This window comes from Typopeltis vanoorti, chromosome 7, assembly GCF_054136105.1.
Source record: "Typopeltis vanoorti isolate ZY-2024b chromosome 7, IOZ_Tvanoo_1.0, whole genome shotgun sequence".
In the NCBI taxonomy this organism is placed as follows: Eukaryota; Metazoa; Arthropoda; class Arachnida; order Uropygi; family Thelyphonidae; genus Typopeltis; species Typopeltis vanoorti.
In genome coordinates, this window is record NC_143555.1 from 65028075 (window position 1) to 65049300 (window position 21226).

At 37.1% G+C, this 21226-nt stretch overlaps 1 protein-coding gene across 1 annotated transcript in view; it reads left to right on the top strand.

Annotated features, from left to right (window-relative positions):
* Positions 1-21226, top strand: part of LOC150104736 (uncharacterized) — a 252990-nt gene that overhangs the window by 114282 nt on the left and 117482 nt on the right. Inside the window, exon 4 of the mRNA XM_090395619.1 lies at positions 6843-9495. Coding sequence (XP_090251745.1) covers positions 6843-9495 — 2653 coding nt within the window. The remainder of the gene's footprint in view (positions 1-6842; positions 9496-21226) is intronic.

The window sequence follows — 21226 nt, forward strand, 5'->3', positions numbered from 1 at the left end:
TTTTTCAGTGCCTCTTGGCTAAGTTTGGGCTTCCCGGCCCTCTTGAAGTATTAATAAACAAAAAGGCCGGGGGGGGATCACATCGAAATCTGAAAGGAAGAAAACCCGAAAGGAAATAGTGGTTCATCTACCTTCGAACTAATACTTTTTCAAGCACATCCTCCTCCCTCTCTCTAAAGATAACAATAATCCCTGCTCAGATTTTTCTGTGTATACAGAATAAGAATGGATTTGGAGTACATTTGTTCAAATGTCGATGGAAGCCGAAACTTGAAGATGTATTGCGCATCTTAATCTCATTTATGATTATTAGATCATAAATGAGATCTTATGATCTAATAATCATAAGATCTCATGTTAAATTAACAATGAGCTGGTTGATTACATGAGTCTTTATTTCACTTGAATCGACAGATACAGAGAAGACTTTTATTATTAATTCGACTTTTTGAGAGCCTTTTCAGGCGTGGAGATTACCTTATCATGCACACTTTTTCATATATGTTTATTTAAACTCTTCATTCACAATGTGCAGCATTAGTTTCGTATGATAAGCAAGTCATATGGAAACTAAAAACGCAGGACTGCAGTTTTTTTTTTTTCTTCTGTCAGGATAGTGTTTCGTATACTTAACAGATTTATTTACAAATAGAGTATATGAGAACCTAAGGAAGGCAGTAAATACACCACACACATTCATTCTCCTGGGCTTACAGGATATTGCGCCATATTCGTACGATCCCTCCATTAACGCTTCGCTCACTTACCTCAGTGGAATGCGTCATACATCACCAGGTCTGTCAGCAGACACATCTAAGTCACTTCCTTCTTCCAGCTCCTCTTGCACCACTAGTTTCTTTGCCAACCCCTGCGCATTATTTTCATTTGTATACGTCGTTTTCTTAATAGGTTTCGAATCTCATTGCAGACTGCTGAAAGTTTTTGCATGGTACTTTTGATCTCAAATGGAAAGACAGGATTTTCAGACGAAGCTCTTCACCGAACATAAATTTGAGTCTCACTCCACAGGACGACGTGGCCGAAGTTAGTTATCTTACACTAATGTAAGAGCGGTAAATATTTAAAATTGATTTAGTTTCATGATGCTGCTACATCACAGTCCGAAGAACATTGTCCTTTAATCGAAAGTCCTAGGTTCGAGTCCTTTCAAAGATCACTTTTGTAAGCCATTTCAAAAAAAATAATAATAATAAATAAATAAATAAATAAAAATAAATAAAAACAATAATAAATAAATAAATAATAAAAGGCTGAGGACATGCAGTTGCCAGATGTAATACACTCGTCTCACGATCGTGTTAAATCTAAATCGAACTCAGCCCCAAACAGTTAACCGAAAGCTAACTCGCTGCTCTTGTAATTGAATCCATCTGACATGATTTTAGTAAATAAAAAAATGGATATGGGTGACTTTATTGCTTACCACCCATTGCGATCGCCCGTCTGTTTATCGACCTTTCTAGACAGGAAAGACAGATCTATAATTTGAGTTTGCATCCATATTACCACGTGTGTCAATCCCCGCATTCCTTACTTGGTCTCCAGTCCTCAGTATTCCGCAAACCTATAAACCCATCTAAGCAGAAGTCCAGTTCCTTACTTAGGTCTTAAGATAATAATTACCTACCAAAGTATATTATTAAGGAACAGCAACGCTGCAGGGATATTGATGACCTGTCAGTTATAACTGCTTACATACCTGTAACTCCAGTGTGTTGGATGGACTATTCCGATTGCGTTACCTGGTAACACAGACACTTGAGTTAAGTCACGTGGAATGTACCGGTTATTTCTTTCTTCGCAAATCACTTCTTTATTCTTATTTTTAACTAAAAATACTTGCCATTTCATTTTCTTATCTTAAATATTCTCGAGTTATCCATTAATATTACTGTTGCCATTTATTTCTTATTCAAATCTTACGTGTTCTGATTTTTGAGAACTAGCTTAGAGATTTGTCGCAGTCTTTCGATAAAGTGGCCGATAAATTGCTCATAACCACTGTTTTATTGATTTTTAAATTCGATTTAACTACAGTTATTGGTAAAGTCTTAACCACACATTTCTTGACTAATTACTTTTTATACAGTGGAAAAGTGGAATATTTATAAACAGATTTACAAAGTGGTGAAAATATAGTTTTTTAAGGGGATGTTATAATCTGAAGGCTGTTAATATTCTTTTAAAGTGCTTATTTATTTTATTTTATTTTTTAAGTTTGAATTTACGTTGGAACTAAAATACATAAAAAAACAACTTATGTATTTTAAGTTGATTTGTTTATTCATCCATATGGTTTTAAATTCCTAATCTATTTCTGTTAGTTAAATAATGGACTTATATTGTAGTTCATTATTTGACAGTATGAAATACTTCTCGATTGTTCCAGATTGGTTGGTTACAATAACGATTCCATTATAAATTAATTAAAATTTAGTTAATACAACTTTATTCAGTGTCTAAATTGTCACGAGCTCCTCCATCGAGATTAATTTTCAAAGTTAAAACGAAAGGAATATCTGATGCTGTGAAATCCACTTCATTCGCGTGTGTTGTAACTCCCTTTCTTTGATCCGCAAATACAGATTGATGCTTATGAACTTTAAACCCCATAAATCAATAATGGGGAACAGCTTCATCCCCCTACTTACCTCTTAAAAGTTGGCGGTGTCGTGTGTTAGGATTTCTCTGATTATCATATTTTCAATGCGCATGTCTTTGATGCGCTTTGCACTTATACCATCCGTTAATTAGAATTTGAGGATGGATTAATCCCTTCGTCATGCCTGATGCTCCGTCCACGGTTCATACTGGAAAAGTCGGTGGAGGAGAGAAATTGTCCGAGGACGCTTCCTCTAAGACCGAAAACGTAATTTTAGCATCGTTAGCTTCTTATCACCTTAAAGACAGCTCAACGTGCATATTACACCTTTCACTGTTGTCTTTTGCTTTGGTTTTGGGAAGAGAGAGAGAAATTGCGAATACAAACTTGATTGTGCACCAGGTGTTAAATTAGATGCACACCACAGTTTCTGATGTGGAGTTCGTGGTGCTGTAAAGCACCTTATACCTGCACATTACCCGATCTGTTCGATGTCTGGCTTTCTCTAACACTAAAAATAATAAAATCCATTTTTTTCCCGTCTCGAAGATTAAGCTGAAACATCTCTGAGCATGCATCTGTATTTTTGTCATTAGTTGCCAAGATGATTCCTATTAATTTTAAAAAGATCTTCAGATTATTTTAAATATATGTTATTAGGCATTTCTGTTTATTTTCTTGATTCGTGATTCTCATAATCAATATTTAATGATTAAAAATAGCGAATAAGTTGAATTTAGCTGTGTGACCGTTTGGGAAAGGCTCATTTGCGATGACATCTTTTAATTTCAGTAGTAGTAACTACAATGAGAAAGTAATCAAAATCAAAACCATATGACTGCCGTGTTATTGAAATATTCAGTTTTGTTTAGGCGCTCTTCTTCGACATTAAAAAGATAAATTCTTGTCTAGTGTTAGTATTTAGTAAATACTAAACAAAAAGTTATTTCACAACCTATTCCAAATATATTTTGGGCAATAAGCTAATTTTGCAAAAAATAGCATTATTTGTAAAGAAAATTGATCACCAAATTAATTACAGTTTATTTTTGAAGCATATTCATTCTTATTTAAATAGTCCTATCGCATGCTGTAAATGGGATTTTCAGATAGAAAATATCCCAATTTTCATTGAAAATAAAGTATCTGAATAAATCGAAAACCTTGAAGTCTGGGTTAGTTTCGTAATTCATATTAAGAAACCTTAGATGTCTATAAACCTGCAGTTCAGACGGATAACAGAGTTTGTCTCACGCCGACTAAATTCTCTGACAACGGCCGGAAATTGTCGTTTATTTCAAGCACTGTTTAAATCTGTGGCAATTTTTAAATTGCGGTAGCGGACCTGTTTCTCACGCGTCGTGGGTGGGTACAAGTCCGTACTTTTCACTTATTAGATAAAGTGGTGGCAGATGGCTAGCGACGGAAGGAGACGAAAGACAAACATCCTGCAGAAGATGGATGGTAATAAAGAGGCGGAGATAAAAAGACATTTTCAACTAGAAAAAAAAGAAGAAGAAGAAAGAGATGCCAGTGAAGACAAGCATGATCATCCCCATTGATATCTTTCGATTAAAATCATAGTTCATTTCAAGTAAAAATTCTTTGGCAACAGAATAGTTAATTTACGGTTTTTTATGTGCTTATTTTCTCAATGAGGAAATAAACACAAAAAACACAATGAGAAAAATAATGTTTACTGCTGCAGTAAGAAAGAATGCTATGACCTGTATTTTAGTGAGTTCTGTTTCTTTACTAAACTTGTGTCCGCGCGGTTAGCCTAGTGGCTGTGCGCTTCGCAACCATATGACTGGGGAAGGAGTGTCCCAGGTTCGATTCCCGTCGAAGACGTGAGAAATTTGAGAATCTTCCTTAGCCATAGCCAAGTTAGCCGGTCTTGGGCGCGGGCAGTAGGGTTTTTCCCGCCAGTTTATCTGGCGTTTTTCATCCCGCAAGCAGGCAAACCGGCCCCGTGAACACACACGGATTTACAGCTATAAATACTTAACCCCCTCCCCATGAGGGGGCTCAACCCTCCCCAATAGGGACGGGGAGAAAAAGGGAGGAAACTCCATACGAATAAATAAAACTAAACCTGTTACTGTCAGCTATTGGTATCAAAGCAAGTACGAGTCATTTTGATTAGACACATTTTTGAATAACAGCAAAGTAGCTGCCAATTTCATAGTGAAACGTGAAAAAAAAAATCATTATTTCCTTTATATGCTACCAAACTACAAGTAATAATAACAGTTATTATTATTAATAAATAAAATAACATTGCGCTTGGTATCTCAATACTTGTTTTTTAGATCTGTGCTTTTTTTCTTTTAGTTCATTACAAAGTGCAGCTATTTTTAAACTATACGCGGGTAAATTAAAATGTTAATTTGAGTGAGATATTTGCTATTCACATATATCTGAGTGGTAAATACGATGTGAAATCCGAAAGTGATTCTTTCCTTTTTTTATGTGGAATAATCTGGAGAATTTTTTTAATATTCTTAAATTACCATTCCTTTTAAATTAAATATATATCTCTTTCCTCTCCTCTTTCACGTGTTACTCCTTGCTCCTCTCAGGGGATTCAAGAGTTCAGCTAAACTAAGAAGTAGTAATTAACACTAGAAGCTTTAAGCAAAAAAAATTCCTAAGGAATTCACAGCACTGAAAAATCTTCCAGGCGAAAGCATGAACTCGTCAAAGACCGGCAATCGCCTTTCGCTTTTAGGCACGACTCGTGAACGTAAACAACCCTGTTTTTGCATCTTTGTTCGCGTTTTTTTATTCTAACAGCAGCTCTACGTTTGAATAAGACACTTAATTAAGGCCATGGGGTAAGGTGTGACTAATACTGTCCGTCGAGGAAAAGAAAAGTGGAGAAACAAATTCCACGGAATCACGCAGAAGAAAGCTCATCTTGACTCAAAGAAGACTAACTTTCTTAAACAGTCAGCACTATTCTTTTTCTTTTATTTTCATTTTTTGTTTCACTCAGATTCTGTATTCTATATTTATTTTGATGTAAAGTGATATCAAGAGACAGTTAAATAAATTCCCTCTGAGGGCAATTTTTAAACCTGTAGTACATTTACGAACCTATAGTGCATTAGTATTATTATCTTGGGAAGTTTCTGGATTATCTAGATAATCCAGAAACCCCCACTGTAGACCAAATATGGAATTTTTTTTTGTCTCCCCGACCTATTTAAGTCCTCTAATAAGCTAGGCGGTGACTTCACACCGAACTATGCGTTTTATCTCCCACCTAATATATTCACAAAGTTTGAATACCAAGGCGGGATTCAAATCCACAGCATGTGGGTTGGTTGGCGCAACAGAAGTAAGCGAATTTTAAAAACTTAATTAAACCAGAGAAGTAATAGCGGTTTTTTTTCCCCATATACTTGTTTGGATCTTAAAATGATGTCAGATTGATGGGTGACATAATTGAGCCATGTAAGTTCAGTTTGACTTAAATTATCTGTTTTGGTATCATCATTGCCTCTTGTACAATCGTTTAATGACGATTTTTAAGAGCGGGATAACAATGATCAACAAATCCATTATGCTGCAATATTCAAACCTCATGACCATTTTTGCATTTGAATCCGGAGATATATAGCATGATCATCGAATGGAAATGATATTTTCGGAAGCGTTGACAGTTACTACCTGAATCACAAAAAAAGGGACCGTTAAGAGGAGACTTGACAGCAATCATTACAACGTTTATATTGTAGTATCTTTCTGATCTGGTATGAGTAGGATCTGATCTAGTTTTTGCTACTCAAAATTTGGAAACATCAGTAACCAACTGCTTCAAAAATTTTCGGACTGCATTTTGCGAACAATGTATGTTCGAATCACTCCCCCCCCCCCCAAAAAAAAAAAATTACATGTGTGAAGTGATATTATCGCCGTGCCTACTCTTGAGGAAAATCTAGAGATAGCGGTATTTAATGTTACTCTACCACTACATTTCTAAACGTTCACTAGACTGCGAATAATCGATTTTTTGTTTGTTTGTTTGTTTGTTTATAGTAATGTTAAAAATGACGTTAACTTACTCCAAAAACTATAATCCAGGTTAACTATGTTAGTTCAATATGTTTAGTAATACTTAATCATTTGCGATTTATAGTTTGAGTTCTAATCTATAATTTGAGTCCTGATTATAGTTTCATACTCTATAATGTTTTCTTATTTGTATTTTCAGATTGGAATGGGATACAAGGCAGAGAGCCACTTATCAAGAAGTGAGGCTGTTAGAAAGTGTGTCGCCAGAAGTATGTCGGCCAGGTGACTGTTCTGTCCGTAGGAGTAGCGAGTCTTTTCTTCGTCAACAGGAAACAACTCGACGTCCAAGCATAGATAACGAAACCAGTCCTTCCAAAGGAAATTCGATCCGAGGATTGGCAGCTAAATCAACACCCACCCTTGTGCAGAAAAGTCCTCCTCGTTCGTCACGTCTCTCGACCGCTTCCGTTGGTAGCCTTCTATCTAGCGACCAAGAATCGGACATGGTAACGAGGAGATTTAAGAAAGGATCGGTGTACGAGGCTCTGGCATCCTCCAGTGGGTTGGATTTCGCTCCAGTGGTCCATACCAGGACGACATGGGATAAAAAAGGCTGTGAAGAATCTCCTTCAAAAGGTCAAATTCCTAATGGAAAAGACCTGAGATCAAAAGCTGATGAGTGTCACTCCAAAACTTCTCCAACATGTGACAAACAGAAACACGACGAGATACTGAATGGTAATGCTACAAGTGACCTCAAAGGTTTTAAGTGCCTTCAAAAATCAAATATTAACAATAAATTTTCCATTAATCCGTCCACTGAGCCATGCACGAAACAGTCAACTCCGCCGCTTCCGCCCTCGTGTAATATGACAGCACCCAAACAGATGATGGCTCACGAAAAGTATCCGTCCTGGCCGGTGACGTCATCCGATGTAGGGATCACCTCGTCATCTACCCACAGGTCACACTCGTGGACAGGCCACACAGACTATCCTAAAGAAAAAATGACTTATATCCGCCCAAAGAAGTCTTTTAAAATTTCGTCTAACCAGCTGCAGCCTGTTTTAGAAAAGGCAGCTGAGGGAGTGAGGAAGAAAAAAGATCAAAAAACTACTTTTGCCAACGAAGTTACTAAGTCTCCATCCCTTACGACTGGTAGTCATCATAGTTTCGACTTTGAAGCATTTCAAAAAACTGTTTGCATGCCTCGCTGCTATGGCGACAAGAACTACAACATTCACTCACCTCCGGAAAGGGACATTCCTCACGGAACCCCTGAGAAAGCTTCTGATGCCAATGGCGATGCTTATATAGGACGCTATGAGGAAGTACTTCGTCAATATGCCCAGTATTCATCTCCTCTCACCAGTGCTGGATCTGCAGAAACACCATTCCTGGACAGATTACGCATGGAAAACATGAATCGGGAGTGGCCTCTTTCAGCTTCGGGTAGTGGCGGAGATCCTGAAGCATCGAGTGAGGCTGGAACTTGGATTGGAAGTATGGACAGCAGCAGTCATAGTGGAGCTAGAGGTGCGGTCAAGTGGCATGGATCTTACAGCGATTTGAGTGCTTTTAGTGTCCAGGTATCCAGTAGGTCTTCATTATTTGATAGCGGACATTCAACAATGCCCGAGAGTGGCAGACTTTCTCCTCAGTCGTCTTGTGATGGAAGCACACCCAGTTTGCTTCTTGAAGGACCTACTAGGTCGCAACTTGTGGCACGACACGGTTGCCACAGGGAGATTGTAGCTCACAGTTCCAGAGTTCAACAGCCCCAGAGACATGGATCTGAAAGTATACTTTATTATGCACCATCCACATCATCTTCCGCCGTATCCTCTTCATCATCTACCTTGCAGTCTACTTCTGGACAAGAGAAAGATGCAAAGCACAGAGTACCATCTTCTAGGAACTCAATTTCCTCATCATTGAGCATAACGAATTCACCACCTTCATCTGGTAGAACATCCATGTTGGAGGTAAAGAGCTCACCAGATTTGAATAGCTTATCTCGATCATCGGATCCACAGGTGTCAACAAACGTCATAGATTCTCTGCGGAATGCCGATGAAACTGAAGAGAAACGCCTGCCTCCACCTCTTCCTCCAAAAGAATCTAGTGGAGACAAGGCATTTTCCCAAAGTTTGATGGAATCAGCTAGCTATAACGAAAGTGCAAAATCTATAGAATGTGAAGAAGTTTTACAGAAACCTATTTTCTTAGACCCAGATAAGAAACACCGCGTTTCCGATCCCGAACTAAAGGCTATTCAAAAGCAAGCTGTCCTTTCTTTTTACCATAGACAATTATCGGGGACTGACACCACCTCGTGTAGCCAAGAAACTCCTGCCATCAGATCTCCAACTGAAACTATTTCGGAATCTTCAGCAGTGAAACTGAAGGCACAGTTGGGAAAGCTGTCGTTGCTTCCTAACAAGTGGCCAAATCAGTGGGAGGAAGAAGGTATCGTTAAAGCTACTAGGTCGACTTCTAGGCTAACCAAGGTTCCAGAGAACGAATTGTTGCCGTCCAAAATGGGATCGTTGCAGGAGAGTCTTTTACCTACTCCATGGAAGAGTCAGGAAGTGCCCAATCGAGAAACTTCAAGCGTAGGAGTCGTCCAGAGTAGATCAGTTCCTAATCTTGTTAATCTTCATTCTCTGTGCACGTCTAGTGTTACCCTAGCATCGGCCTCTAGTCATTCATCTCTGGGTACTCAGTGTTCCAGTGGATCCACAGGTCTTACGCCAACAAGAAAATCATTGCTGGCCAAAGAGGAAATTGTTCCATGGGATCAGTTGCCATCCTTAATGGAAAAGAAAAAAGAGAGTGTGGCAACGAAAAAGGTAAGTTCCACTACAACAGACCAAGCGTTATCATAATCGGCTGCTAATACCTAATTGCGGTATTTAACATACCGCAATGAATGATTCGTTATCAGTTCTTATCGACGATGCCCTTTAATTGGAAAGACCTCGGCTCGAAGAACCTTTATAGTCGCGTTTCAGCTGAAGGTGAGTTAAAATGAATGGGAGAGAGAGGGGGGGAGGGAATGGAGATCTCCCTCAAAACACGTAAACTGGCCAGAGAGTATAACAAGCGATACACTGGCCTTGCTTTGCTTTGGCAGTAATTCCATACAACAGTAATAGCATGTTCAAGTAAGGAATACAGCCTTCGTGTAGTTTTGGATAATAGATTAGCCCTGATTTCGCTGTGTGTATCAGTATCCAGAGTGTAATTGTTGAAACAGTGCATCAATTTGCACTTAAAGGTTTTAATTAGATATTCTCCCCCAAGAAAATATTAGTTTATACTTTTAGACTACTGACATCGATCTAACACCATCTATGTAGATCAGGACAAAAGATTATGCATCATGGCAGCGTATGATTCGCATTTGGTACTGGAAATTTTGTGAGAGTAACTGTTTCTTATCCAGATAAACTGTTTTTATTTTGAGATATTACATTTCCTGCAGTCTTAATAGCAGTCATACATGATATTACTTTTTAACATTAGAATGAAACTACCACGCCATAAACCTGATGTTCGTATCCAGTATTAGGAAAATTTCCGATTAAATTTGACTTTCACTTTAAATTTGAATCCTGTTATGCAGTACCACTCAAGATTTAATCTTGGGGGGGGGCGAGTTGAGTAGATGATTTGAGAATACACACTACGCATCGCATACGACCTATGACTGAGCATCTGCAATGATCGCTAATTCATAAGTAGTATAGAAATAGAAGATACGGCACAATATAAATTAAAAAATTAATTTTAATTAGGAAAACATTTTTGGAAAATTTTTCTAGTGTTTTTTTTTCTTTGGGACCAAGGGGGGACCTGACCCCCCCCCCCCCCTCTGGGTGCGCCACTGTTGTTATGTATACTGTACCAATTATAGCTCATGTAACGCAGTCAGCGTTATTTAGTAGCGATGATTCAAGTTCAACAGCTATGGTATTTAAAATCACCGTTAGTGATTTCAATCACGCTCATTATTTTTTCTCTTTTGTTTTGAAGTGAACAGTGTTCAGTTTTGATGTGTTCATTACATGGTAGTAGAGGGGGGGGGGGTCATTTAAGAATGTTTTTCAGCAAATTATTTGTTTTTTTAATTAGAGAAAATCCGTATAATTTTAGTTGCCTATGACTTAATTTTTAATGTTCACGATAAATGACTAAAGAAGCAAAATAGCATAATTTAAACTTCATGAATTCAATTTAAAATATCATCGGCAAGAAATTATATCATTATAGCCCTCTTAATAAAGAAGTAAGAAAATCTGAAGAAGAAGAAGTAGACGTTGGGCCTAATAAACTCAGATATTCAGGAACTTTTCAAGATAGCAAATTCCTTTCACAAAGAATTTATTTCAGACATTAGCTCGTATAACAGCTCTTTCACTAATACATTTCTACTGTAACTGTAGATTAATTCATTAAATTCATCAAAATAAATAAATAAATAAAGACCAGCTGCAAGATGAAAAGACCACTGAAGCTAGAACAGGCAAATGCCCAATGTTTGAAGAGAAGGAGAATTCATTAAATCGCCAGTTTAATGACACGATCAATTATTTTCATTGCATATACATTTGGTGACGTTGGATATGTTCTGGTTTGGCAGAAAATCGCTTGGTATTGAAACTAAATATGTGAGCTTTCGTAAATATTGAAAAAAAAAAAATTATGAAGTCTTAAAGGAATCGCTGGGGTTCATTCAATCTCATACAATGCCTTTCATCCTGTTCTTTAGTCATTCCACATCATCGTACTAGCATATTCCGCTCACTCACTTACCACGAGATAACTGAATGACGTGAAAATCATTATATATTCAATAAAAAGATGACATCACTTGATAAAAAAAAAAGGGGGGGGGAGGACTACTTTCTCTGTATTGCTTTTGAGTCATATAGACACGCACAGAAAGAAGTTTTTGCTGTCCGTTATTACATATTATATGACGGTTATCGTACTAGTTGATTATATCATACATGTACTGTATAAGTTACTATCTTAAATTATTAGAAAAAGAAGAGCGGTCAGATTTTGATATTTGCCAAGGAATTGTCTGAAATAAGTTTTAAAAATCTCTTCGTGTTATGGTGCATGCACAGTAAATTTGATGTCGTTTTCTCTCAACAGTGAAAAGTAATAATTTCAGTTATGTAACACAGTAGTGCACAGGCTAAATTTATATTTTTATTTACGTACGTTTTGCAGCTGTAGTGTCATAACAATCCATTTTTAAACTGCATTTGTTAAAAAAAAAAAAAGATACGGTGTATAAAAATGTCTCTCTTGTAGAGTGTTGGTTAACCTAGCGTAACAGAAAGACATCTCGACCAAAAGCTCTTATTGGTTTCTGTATTTCTCAGCAGTAATCCCCACTCGATCGTCTGTAGATGACAAGGATCATTTCTTCCGGTTCTGTAATGCACATAAGGTCAATCGGAAGCGGATATTAGAATTCGGATTGCGTGTTATATCACGCACGATCTCATTCCCCTCCCATTTCGTTTGTCTGAAAAGATGACACGACATTGAAAAAGGAAGGATGGGAGAGAAAGACTGACAGCACCCTCTTGTATCATCCGGACCAGTATTTATTTCTAATCAAAGAAAGAAGGATATTTTCGTGCGTAAAGGAAAAGCTTAAATGGTTTGCGTTTTTTGTCCATGACGAAGCAGCGTGTTAGAAAGCATTGAGGAATTGCAACCTACAGCTAAAGATCACGTTGAAAACCAGTTCTAATGGCCACTCACGTGTCAAGGTTCAGTTTGATTTTGGAAAAAAAAAAAAAAAAAAAAAAAAAAAAAAAAACCTGTACAGAAATTAAACTTGGTGTGCAAACTTCAAAAAATATTTATTTATTTATATTTAGTTATTTATTTTTGTAGCATGTAGGGATGACGTAACTCCAGCCAGCGATGTCTCCGCAACTGTTGACATAGCAGTACGATGACGTCTGAACCCTAGAAAATGTTTCGTCTGTTCGAGTTCCATGTCACAGAATCTGTGACCTCTTTTCGAAGGGATATTCAAAGAAAGTGTGGATTATTTCAGAACGATGTAGATAGTTTTAAGACACTTACCGCATTTTCCTATTTGTAGATGCAGTCGTAGTAAGTAGTGCAGAAATAGTTGTTCTGCATTCCTCGAAAACCAATGCTCGAGTTAGCCATGAACTGCATTACCACGGCCAAACAGCTGACGAGTGTGAGGAAAACCTTTCTCTTACTGTGGAGTTAAATGGTTACCTAACATTACACAAAATGACAACAAAACCACATTACGAATTTTATGTCGAACCAACTACGCTACTTTACCTTGCCTCAAACTGCTGAAAGTGAAACAACAAAAGTAATATGTTGCACTTCACCTTTGCCCGATTTTTTGCTGGCCTCTGGATTCTCGTGATCTAACCCCAGTTCTCGATTATTATTTATTTATTTCGAGGATATGTGAGAATAGTTGTTGCTCCTTCACCGAAAGAACTTCGTATCATTTATATAAGAAATCCTAAACGTTCTTTAAGAGCATTGTAAACTGCGATACAATCTGTCAAGAAATATACAAACGAAGAACATGTTAATTTCATTAGTATATACCCGAACTTCTTGGAGTCTCCCTTCCAATGCTATAAATTTAAATTTTCTACTTTATCTCTGAATACATATTTAAGACAATTCAGATTATTTATATTCATCCAGTATTACCGGACACAGTTTTCATGATTAGAGTATGTATATAACGAATAATTATCTTGTATGTTTTGGAGTTCCTGTGTTACCAAGTTTAATTTCACAGCACGTCATTGTGTCTGCATATGGTAATATGCGAGTTGTTTCTGCAAATTCATGTTCATTGTGTCTTCACTTATCGGGTTTTACGATACGATACTTTTCAAGAAAAAGTTTAGCAACATATGCTTATGTCAGAAATACCATTCTGACCTATTGTGGACACTGTGTCCAGATGCCGAAAATTACTATCGGCCATTCGAACGTAATATAACACATAAAACGTAATTAGAATGTTCGAATGCATTTTCTTTCCGATATGGAATCATTTTGGTTGAATTGTGCACCGTAAACCCTGGGATGGCAGCAGAAGGAAGAGGCGATAATTACGAACTTTTGGCTATATGTGTGTCGCGTGGTTGGCTGTTTAACTCCTATTATTGTGAACTCGTGCATTCCGTGGACACACAGGCCAGGTGTCAACGGTTGAAATCTGCACGAAATGAAGCGATGTTTCCGCAGTTTATGCCGAACTCCTCGATAACGGTGTAATTAGGACAAATCGAACTCTGGTGGCGCGGGCACCCCCTGCACCACCGTGGGGTCACGTGATCTCCCGCCCCGTCCTCCCCTGCAATCATCCGACTGTTTTGGGAAACGGAGTTTCCATGTTTGACCGAGAAAACGGCTATCGACTAACGGCTGTTCGATTTCCGAGGCCCCGCCTTCCACGTAATCTTTCACTGTCTCCAGTTTCGAAGTCTCGCTCTCGTCACTCCAGCCACTGACGGAAGCCGTTACGGCACCTCCGCATCACGCCGAGTGTACTTGCCGGCAGGTAGTTGGGCAGTGGTTGCAGTAGAGAGTCCCTGTCCATATCTCACCTGTCTGATCTGTGCCCATGTTCGTCCTTTCTCTGTACGCTTTTGCCATCACGATGGGATTGTGTCTGTACTGGATTCTGCACAGCGGTCCCACTAAAAAAGCAGCGCCTTTACTTCAGGTATGTGAGATTTTTTTTCTTTTGTTCATTTTCCTCTGACTTAGTAATCCCCGGAATACTTAGTGCTTCCTGTTCATTGAGAGACGCAGTAATAATAAGATTCTCGTGCATATGAACGAGGTATTAGTATCAAATTACCACATATTAATGAAAAATGTAGCAGTGACTATTGTCACCTGTTCAGTGATAGTAATTGAAGTGCACTCACAATACTCCTCTTTGGTTCTTGACAACAGCCATAAAAGTAACATTCTTCCCTTTGTTTTTGAATGAATCTACCAATATGTTTTGTAATGCACATGTTCTCTATAGAAATCATAACGGCGGTACGACTGAAATTTTTGGTTTAACTTCTTAAGATGACGAGAGAGAGAGACATCCACACTGGGGTTATGCAATATTTCATTTTCGCTGGAATCTATGCCTGTGTGGAATTAATGTTAAATGATATCTCTTGGGTAATGGGTTCGACATCGGTTGACCAATGTGTGTATGTGTGCGCACAACTGAATTTTTTGAATTCGCTCTAGAGCAGTGCTTCCCAAACTTCTGGATGTCAGGGCCCCCTTTGCAAAAATTAAAATATTTCACGGCTCCCCTCGAAAAAAATCGTAATAGAGAGATATTATTATAATATTTATTGTATTTATATTCACTACAAAACATGCACAGCGAATATTGCAAAAATCAAATGCATATATTACATTTTTTGCCTCTGACCGTTTGGTTCTTGAAGACGATGTGGGCTGTTCTGGTAAAATATGAAATACTGTCTTTTTTTTTTTTTTTTTTTTTTTTGAGTCTGTTTCTGCTTCTTCTGATTGTTCGCGGGAATTTTTTTTATTTTTTATCAGCCACTTATCCATCTCGGGGTTAAATTTTTTAACGTAGAATAGATTAAATAATATCACCACTTACCGATACTGGCACACCACAGACTGATAACATGAAATTAGTGAATATTACCTGAATAAAGGAATCCCTGGACCAGGAATATTTATCTCTTTTGTGACTTTTCTCCCTTTACGGTAATTAAGCCTAACGCGAAACAGACAGCAAAGGCAGGTTATTAAAACGTGCATATGATTGGTGCGGTATTTACAAAAGATCGCGCAACCGAAAGATAAAAGCATAGCTGACAATTGAGTTGAAATGCTAACTCTCTTCAACCGAATTCCATATGTGAAATTGCCAATAACATTCATATATATTACTTAGTTTTAACACTTTTACGAATTTTAACACGTTCGGTTGAATTTTATTGCTGACTTGGGAAATCGAACTCACACACATCTAATTAATAACAATAGTTTTTAGTTAGATACTGTGTTTATCCATGCAACATATGGTTTTGTTTCAGTCTATACAGCATAGTTTCTGTATGATGGGACATGTGATTCATTAAAAACACACATTAATCAGTGTGTTTTTATCCCAGTTGTCTCTGATTTCACTATTTGTTGAGAAATATATTACACAGACTCCTCATACCTTATTCACTGGCATAATAAAAGTATTTGTTTTTATTGCCTCTGCAGTATAGTGGCTGTTAGGGAGGGTGTGTTGTTTACCACTGCAAGCGAGTTACTATATCCCCACATGAACTTGTTTAAGCTTTTTTTTTTTCATGTGTGAAGTATATGCGAAACTTTTATTGGTAACAGAAAACTAGCTGGATGACAGTGATAATATAAAACGAGTTTTGATATGTATATAAAGTCAATATCAACAGTCCCTGATTACGAACGCCTGATGAAAGGGACAGGAAGATTTGGAGCTTCCCTGGAGAGCATTCGAAATAAATACAATTAACCACTGTTTTGAAATGAAACATATGAATAAGCAATATTTACTAATATTCATTAAGCGCCGAAATACGCAGAAAGCAAAGTTTGTGAACCAACACCAATGCATGAATTTTTCCATTAAAATATAAAAAATAACAAAAAAGAAATAATAAATAATAAACGTTAATTACGTTTCTTTTAAAATAAAAAAAACTACTTAGTCTTAAAACATTTTAAATTTATTTTCATTATTTCACGGCCCCCCTCAACAAAACCTACGGCCCCCAAGGGGGCCGCGGCTCACAGTTTGGGAAGCGCTGCTCTAGAGGAACTAAGGAAAAAATGCGTCACCCTCCTCTTCTGAAATCTAGATTTTTTATCCCGTATAGCATGTAAACCGTCCAGAAAATGCATAATCAGCCATAATAATGCAGTTGCTTTATAGCTAGGCTGACTTTTTCATAGCCTTAGATGCTTGAGAAGTAATCCCAAATAATATCACAGCTGGATTCGTTGTAATTTAAACGAGGCAATGTGGGGTGGGTGGGATTTGCTAAACTTATTATATAGAAAGGGAGAAAAGATTACTTTGTACAATACAAGAATTACGTTTCATGTTAGAAGGTCCTTGTAGGATTTTCTACCAACTCTGAAAATCTAAGGAGAATATGGAGTTGACAGCTATGATTTTTAGAATAGTCCTCCTGAGTTACTATGGATTACTTATTGGACATAGAAAAGATATAGTGAACATTAATTTTAGGATATCTAGAGGGAGGGGGGGGGGATATGATTAGAATGTGAAAAACTTTCAAGTGGCGGAGTAATGAATTTTACTTTGGTGTTTGTGAATTCTTGTTGCTAGCTGAAAAAAAAAATTTAGGTTTGGATGCTGACAACTAATATCGGTCAGTAGTCAACCTGAAAAATGTCTCAGATGAAAAAGATAATATGGAATCGCCTGATATTTTAGGAGTTAAGTTTGAATTTCTTGAATGGCATTTTCCTTGAAGACATTCTCGTAATCGAACAAGAGGCGAAAAGGATATTTGGATGAAGAGTATATAGTGAACATTAATTTTAGGATATGAGAGACGTGTTTAGATTGCGGAAAACGTATCGCAAATGCCATATTCATTTTGATTCTGTCCTTTAGCAACTTCTCCTCCATGCAAAAATTCATCTTCGAAATAGAAACAACTCTTAAATCTGAACAACTCGCCATCGAAAACCAGATAAAATTCAGAATATAACTAACAGGTAATTACTATAATTCCTACTACACTCTCAGCATAAAAATAAAAAGAAAAGAAATATATATGATATCAACAAGCAGTCCTCACACACTTCGTTCTTTAACAATAGTCCCGCGTCGTATAGCAAGAGCAAATATCTCACTATCAGACTTCAGAACAATCCTTGATACACTCACCTAATAAATAGCACTACATAAAAATTCCGCGGAAAAAAATACCCACAATGGTGTTGTTCCCCAAAATTTACAAATACCTGCTGTGTATTTGCTTAAATTCTTAATCAAGGAAATACTTAACATCTGTAACACGTTTGGGGTACTGGTTTTAGGATCATTATCCACATGCAGAATTTCAGGTTTATTATCAACATGCATGATAAAAATCTCATCTCAAAACCACCCCTCCCTGTAGATGAGGGAGAAGAAGAAACATACTACAATGGCATGGTCTATAAAATAGAATTCCAAATCCGGTGCAATGCTGTTTACATGGGATCTGAACAGCTCAACTTTTTGTTTCATGCTATGGAATAGTTTCTAAATTATTGTCTGCCGATACCTAACCTCGGTACCGGGGTAAAAAAGCAATCTATCAAAAAAAAAAAAAAAAAATAGGAACGATCGGCCTCTGGTCCTACTACCCCATACATCGTTTGCCTATGAAAACGTTCACCACGAAATTAGAATTCGTCTGCATAAATATCAGGTACTTCCATATCACTCTCCTGTCTCACTACAGTTGAGTACAAAACCTGAACAGCAAACTGCACAATGAAAATTTTAGTCCTACTGCACTTTTCCATTTTTTGCAAGCCTAGCAGCAACCTCTCCACATTATGTTATTCGTCCATGAAAGGTTAAAAACAATACAGTGTTTTGAGTTGAAGATTATGTCATCTATGAATCCTACTATTTAATCTCTAGATTAAATATGAAACTTTTTTCAGCCATTCAGATATCAACTCGGCCAACCGGGAACCTTTGTAGCTGATTCGATAAGTGATACCCCCCCCCCCGGTTGGAAAGACCTGTTCGAAATCTTTCTAAGATTCAAAAGAGCTTTTATAGGGACGGTGATGGAAGAGTTTCCTCTCCCAGAAACTTGGATTTTTTTTTTCATCCCGCAAAACAAACAGGCCAGAACATGTGCATTTAATAAACAATGTAGTTCCCCAATTACATGAGCTGCTTTGGTCGTAATTGAAAACACCCAACGAGCCTCGAGCATTGGTGTAAGTATCAACCAGAATGGCAGCATTCTCTTACACTAATGCTTATTAACATTCCAATCACCCTATTTTTTTTTCTTTCTCCTCCTGCTCGATTAAACGATAGCCTGCACTAAAAAAATCGGGAAATTTTCCATTCTTCCCTTCCCCTTTTAGTTTTAAAATTCATCGTCTCTTCTTCTTCTTATATATTAAAAAATTCGATTTTTTTTTCCTTTCTAAAATCCTCAGAATGAATCAACCAGACAAAAGCTTCAAAAACAACTGGCATCTTCAATTCCTACTAATAATAGTGACCCCCGTAGGCTATTTCAAAAACCAGTAGCTGATCTACCAACTATATAAGGACTTAATTTCTTTTACTTAGAATAGAATGCTGGTTGTTTTAATATTGTCTTACTATCTCATTAATTCAGATAAATTTTATCTCAATAATGTTTAATAAAGTGTACAAAAATATGCATTACAGACATTATTACAAAACTAACTGGTCTAAAAAACAGTCTCAGTAGGTGGCGGTTTTTTCTTCCCTGAAACTCGGGTTTTTCATTCCTAAAAAAAAAAAAAAAAAAAAACAGGAAAATAGCCAGAAAACACACTCAATTAACTGACATAATATATCCTCGTATCTGCTTCGATCGCAATTGCAATTAACAGTTTCTAAGAAACAGTAAAACTCTGTAGAACACTGCCAAGGACTTGAATAATTTATTTGGACTTAACTTAGTGTTTAATGTTCCATTACATTCAACAGTAAGTTGGAAATGGAAATTTCCAACTTATTGTTGAACAAATTTCTTTAATTAGTTCTGCTTATGAACCTACTTGATCTGTTAATGAAGTACCTTTTCAGAATGTTTTCTAGGCCCTTTTCATGAGTTTATTTATTGTACTATATCAAATGTATTTAGACTTCACCGATCTTGAAGATCAGCATGATAGCTACTTTCTCTTTCACTTCATTGCTGTAAGGGTTGGCCAATAAAATCACTTCATTTAATTTAGATTCGTTATAACTGTGTATCCAAAGAATTAATCTGTTATGGACAATTTTGCATAATAGCAATCATGATAGTAATTTGGAATTCGTTGTGTGACTCGATACCTTTGTACAAAATAGACCTTCGGTGGTCATAGTTATCACTACCTGTTTAACGAATGTAGTGCTCTGTCTTGGCTGAGGCTCTCTACTGTTAAGTTCGACCACAACACTAAATTGGACTGTACAATAATACCACAGTTAGCGCATAGGAAACGTTTCTTGAGCCGGGTGCTAACTGAACAACGCCAAACGAGGGTCATTATAACATTATATTTTATTAGTTCGATGAAAATTCAAGTACAGTAGAAAAATAATGCACTCTTATCGAACTATTTTTATGAGTCACTAATCATGTAGTATTTTAGATAAAGAACCAGGCCACAGATCTTCAATGAACCTATAAAGTTCCATTGTGCGTTAATAAAATGATATTGGTAGTTGTAGCTCTTACCTTGTCTGCATTTTCCAAAAAAAATAAATAAATCAGCTTGACCATATATAAGTATTCTGGATGAAGTACACTGAATGACTAAATGAACGTTAGTTATGATGAGATAATTTTTTTTAATGTTGCTCCCACTCACGAAACGCTATTTGCGAACCTATAATACACTTTGCACTGCAGGCAGGATAAGGATTTTTTTAAATATTTTAATGAATTTTATGTTTGTTTGTTTTTTTGTATTTTTTATCTAGTAGTCGGGAAACCCTGCTCTAGAGACCAAACATGGAACTTTTTAAGCCATTTCAGACCTCCAAAAAGCGGAACGGTTGTCTCACACTGGGCGATTAAACTCACCTAAAGACAATCACAAACATCCATGCTCACAGTAGGATTCGAACCCGCAGCCTGTTGGTTGGAGAGCGGGTGGGCTAACTAGGCCGGCTCTCTAACGACATAGCGTTACATGGGGAAAGAGTTAAGTTGATGATCGCTGTATTTGACCACCGGATCACTGCTATAGAAGTGTTACCATTTGTCATGTTAATGTTTTTGCCCTGTTCGCATAAAAAAAAAAAAACTATAAAAGTGATTCCGATTGCTAATCTCCATATCCAGCGCATGCTCCTGAATCTTTGTCATAAATCTTTTTTGCACAAAGAACTAGTTCAGACTGTTACAGTATTTATTGACAACATTCGTACCTTGGAAACTGGACTACACCTGTCGTGCTGCTATGTGAATGATGACCTCATGTGAAATCTGGATAGGCATCGGATTATGCCTTCTGGCTACAGCAGCAACCACATTATAAATCATGTCGTTTCGTATTCTCTTGTATCTGTTAGCGTTTCCACAAAAGGTATCTCAACTTTGCCCAGCAGTCATATCGTTTCGACAGCTGACTCACGGAAACTCTTCCCACTTGAGACGCTCAAATATTGCCGTCTGCACAATACACGTATTTCTCTCTCTCTCTCTCTCTCTCTTTCAGAATGGAAACTTGGAATCTCTATTGAAAATGAGAAAATTTCTATTATTTTAAACTGCATTGTCAATA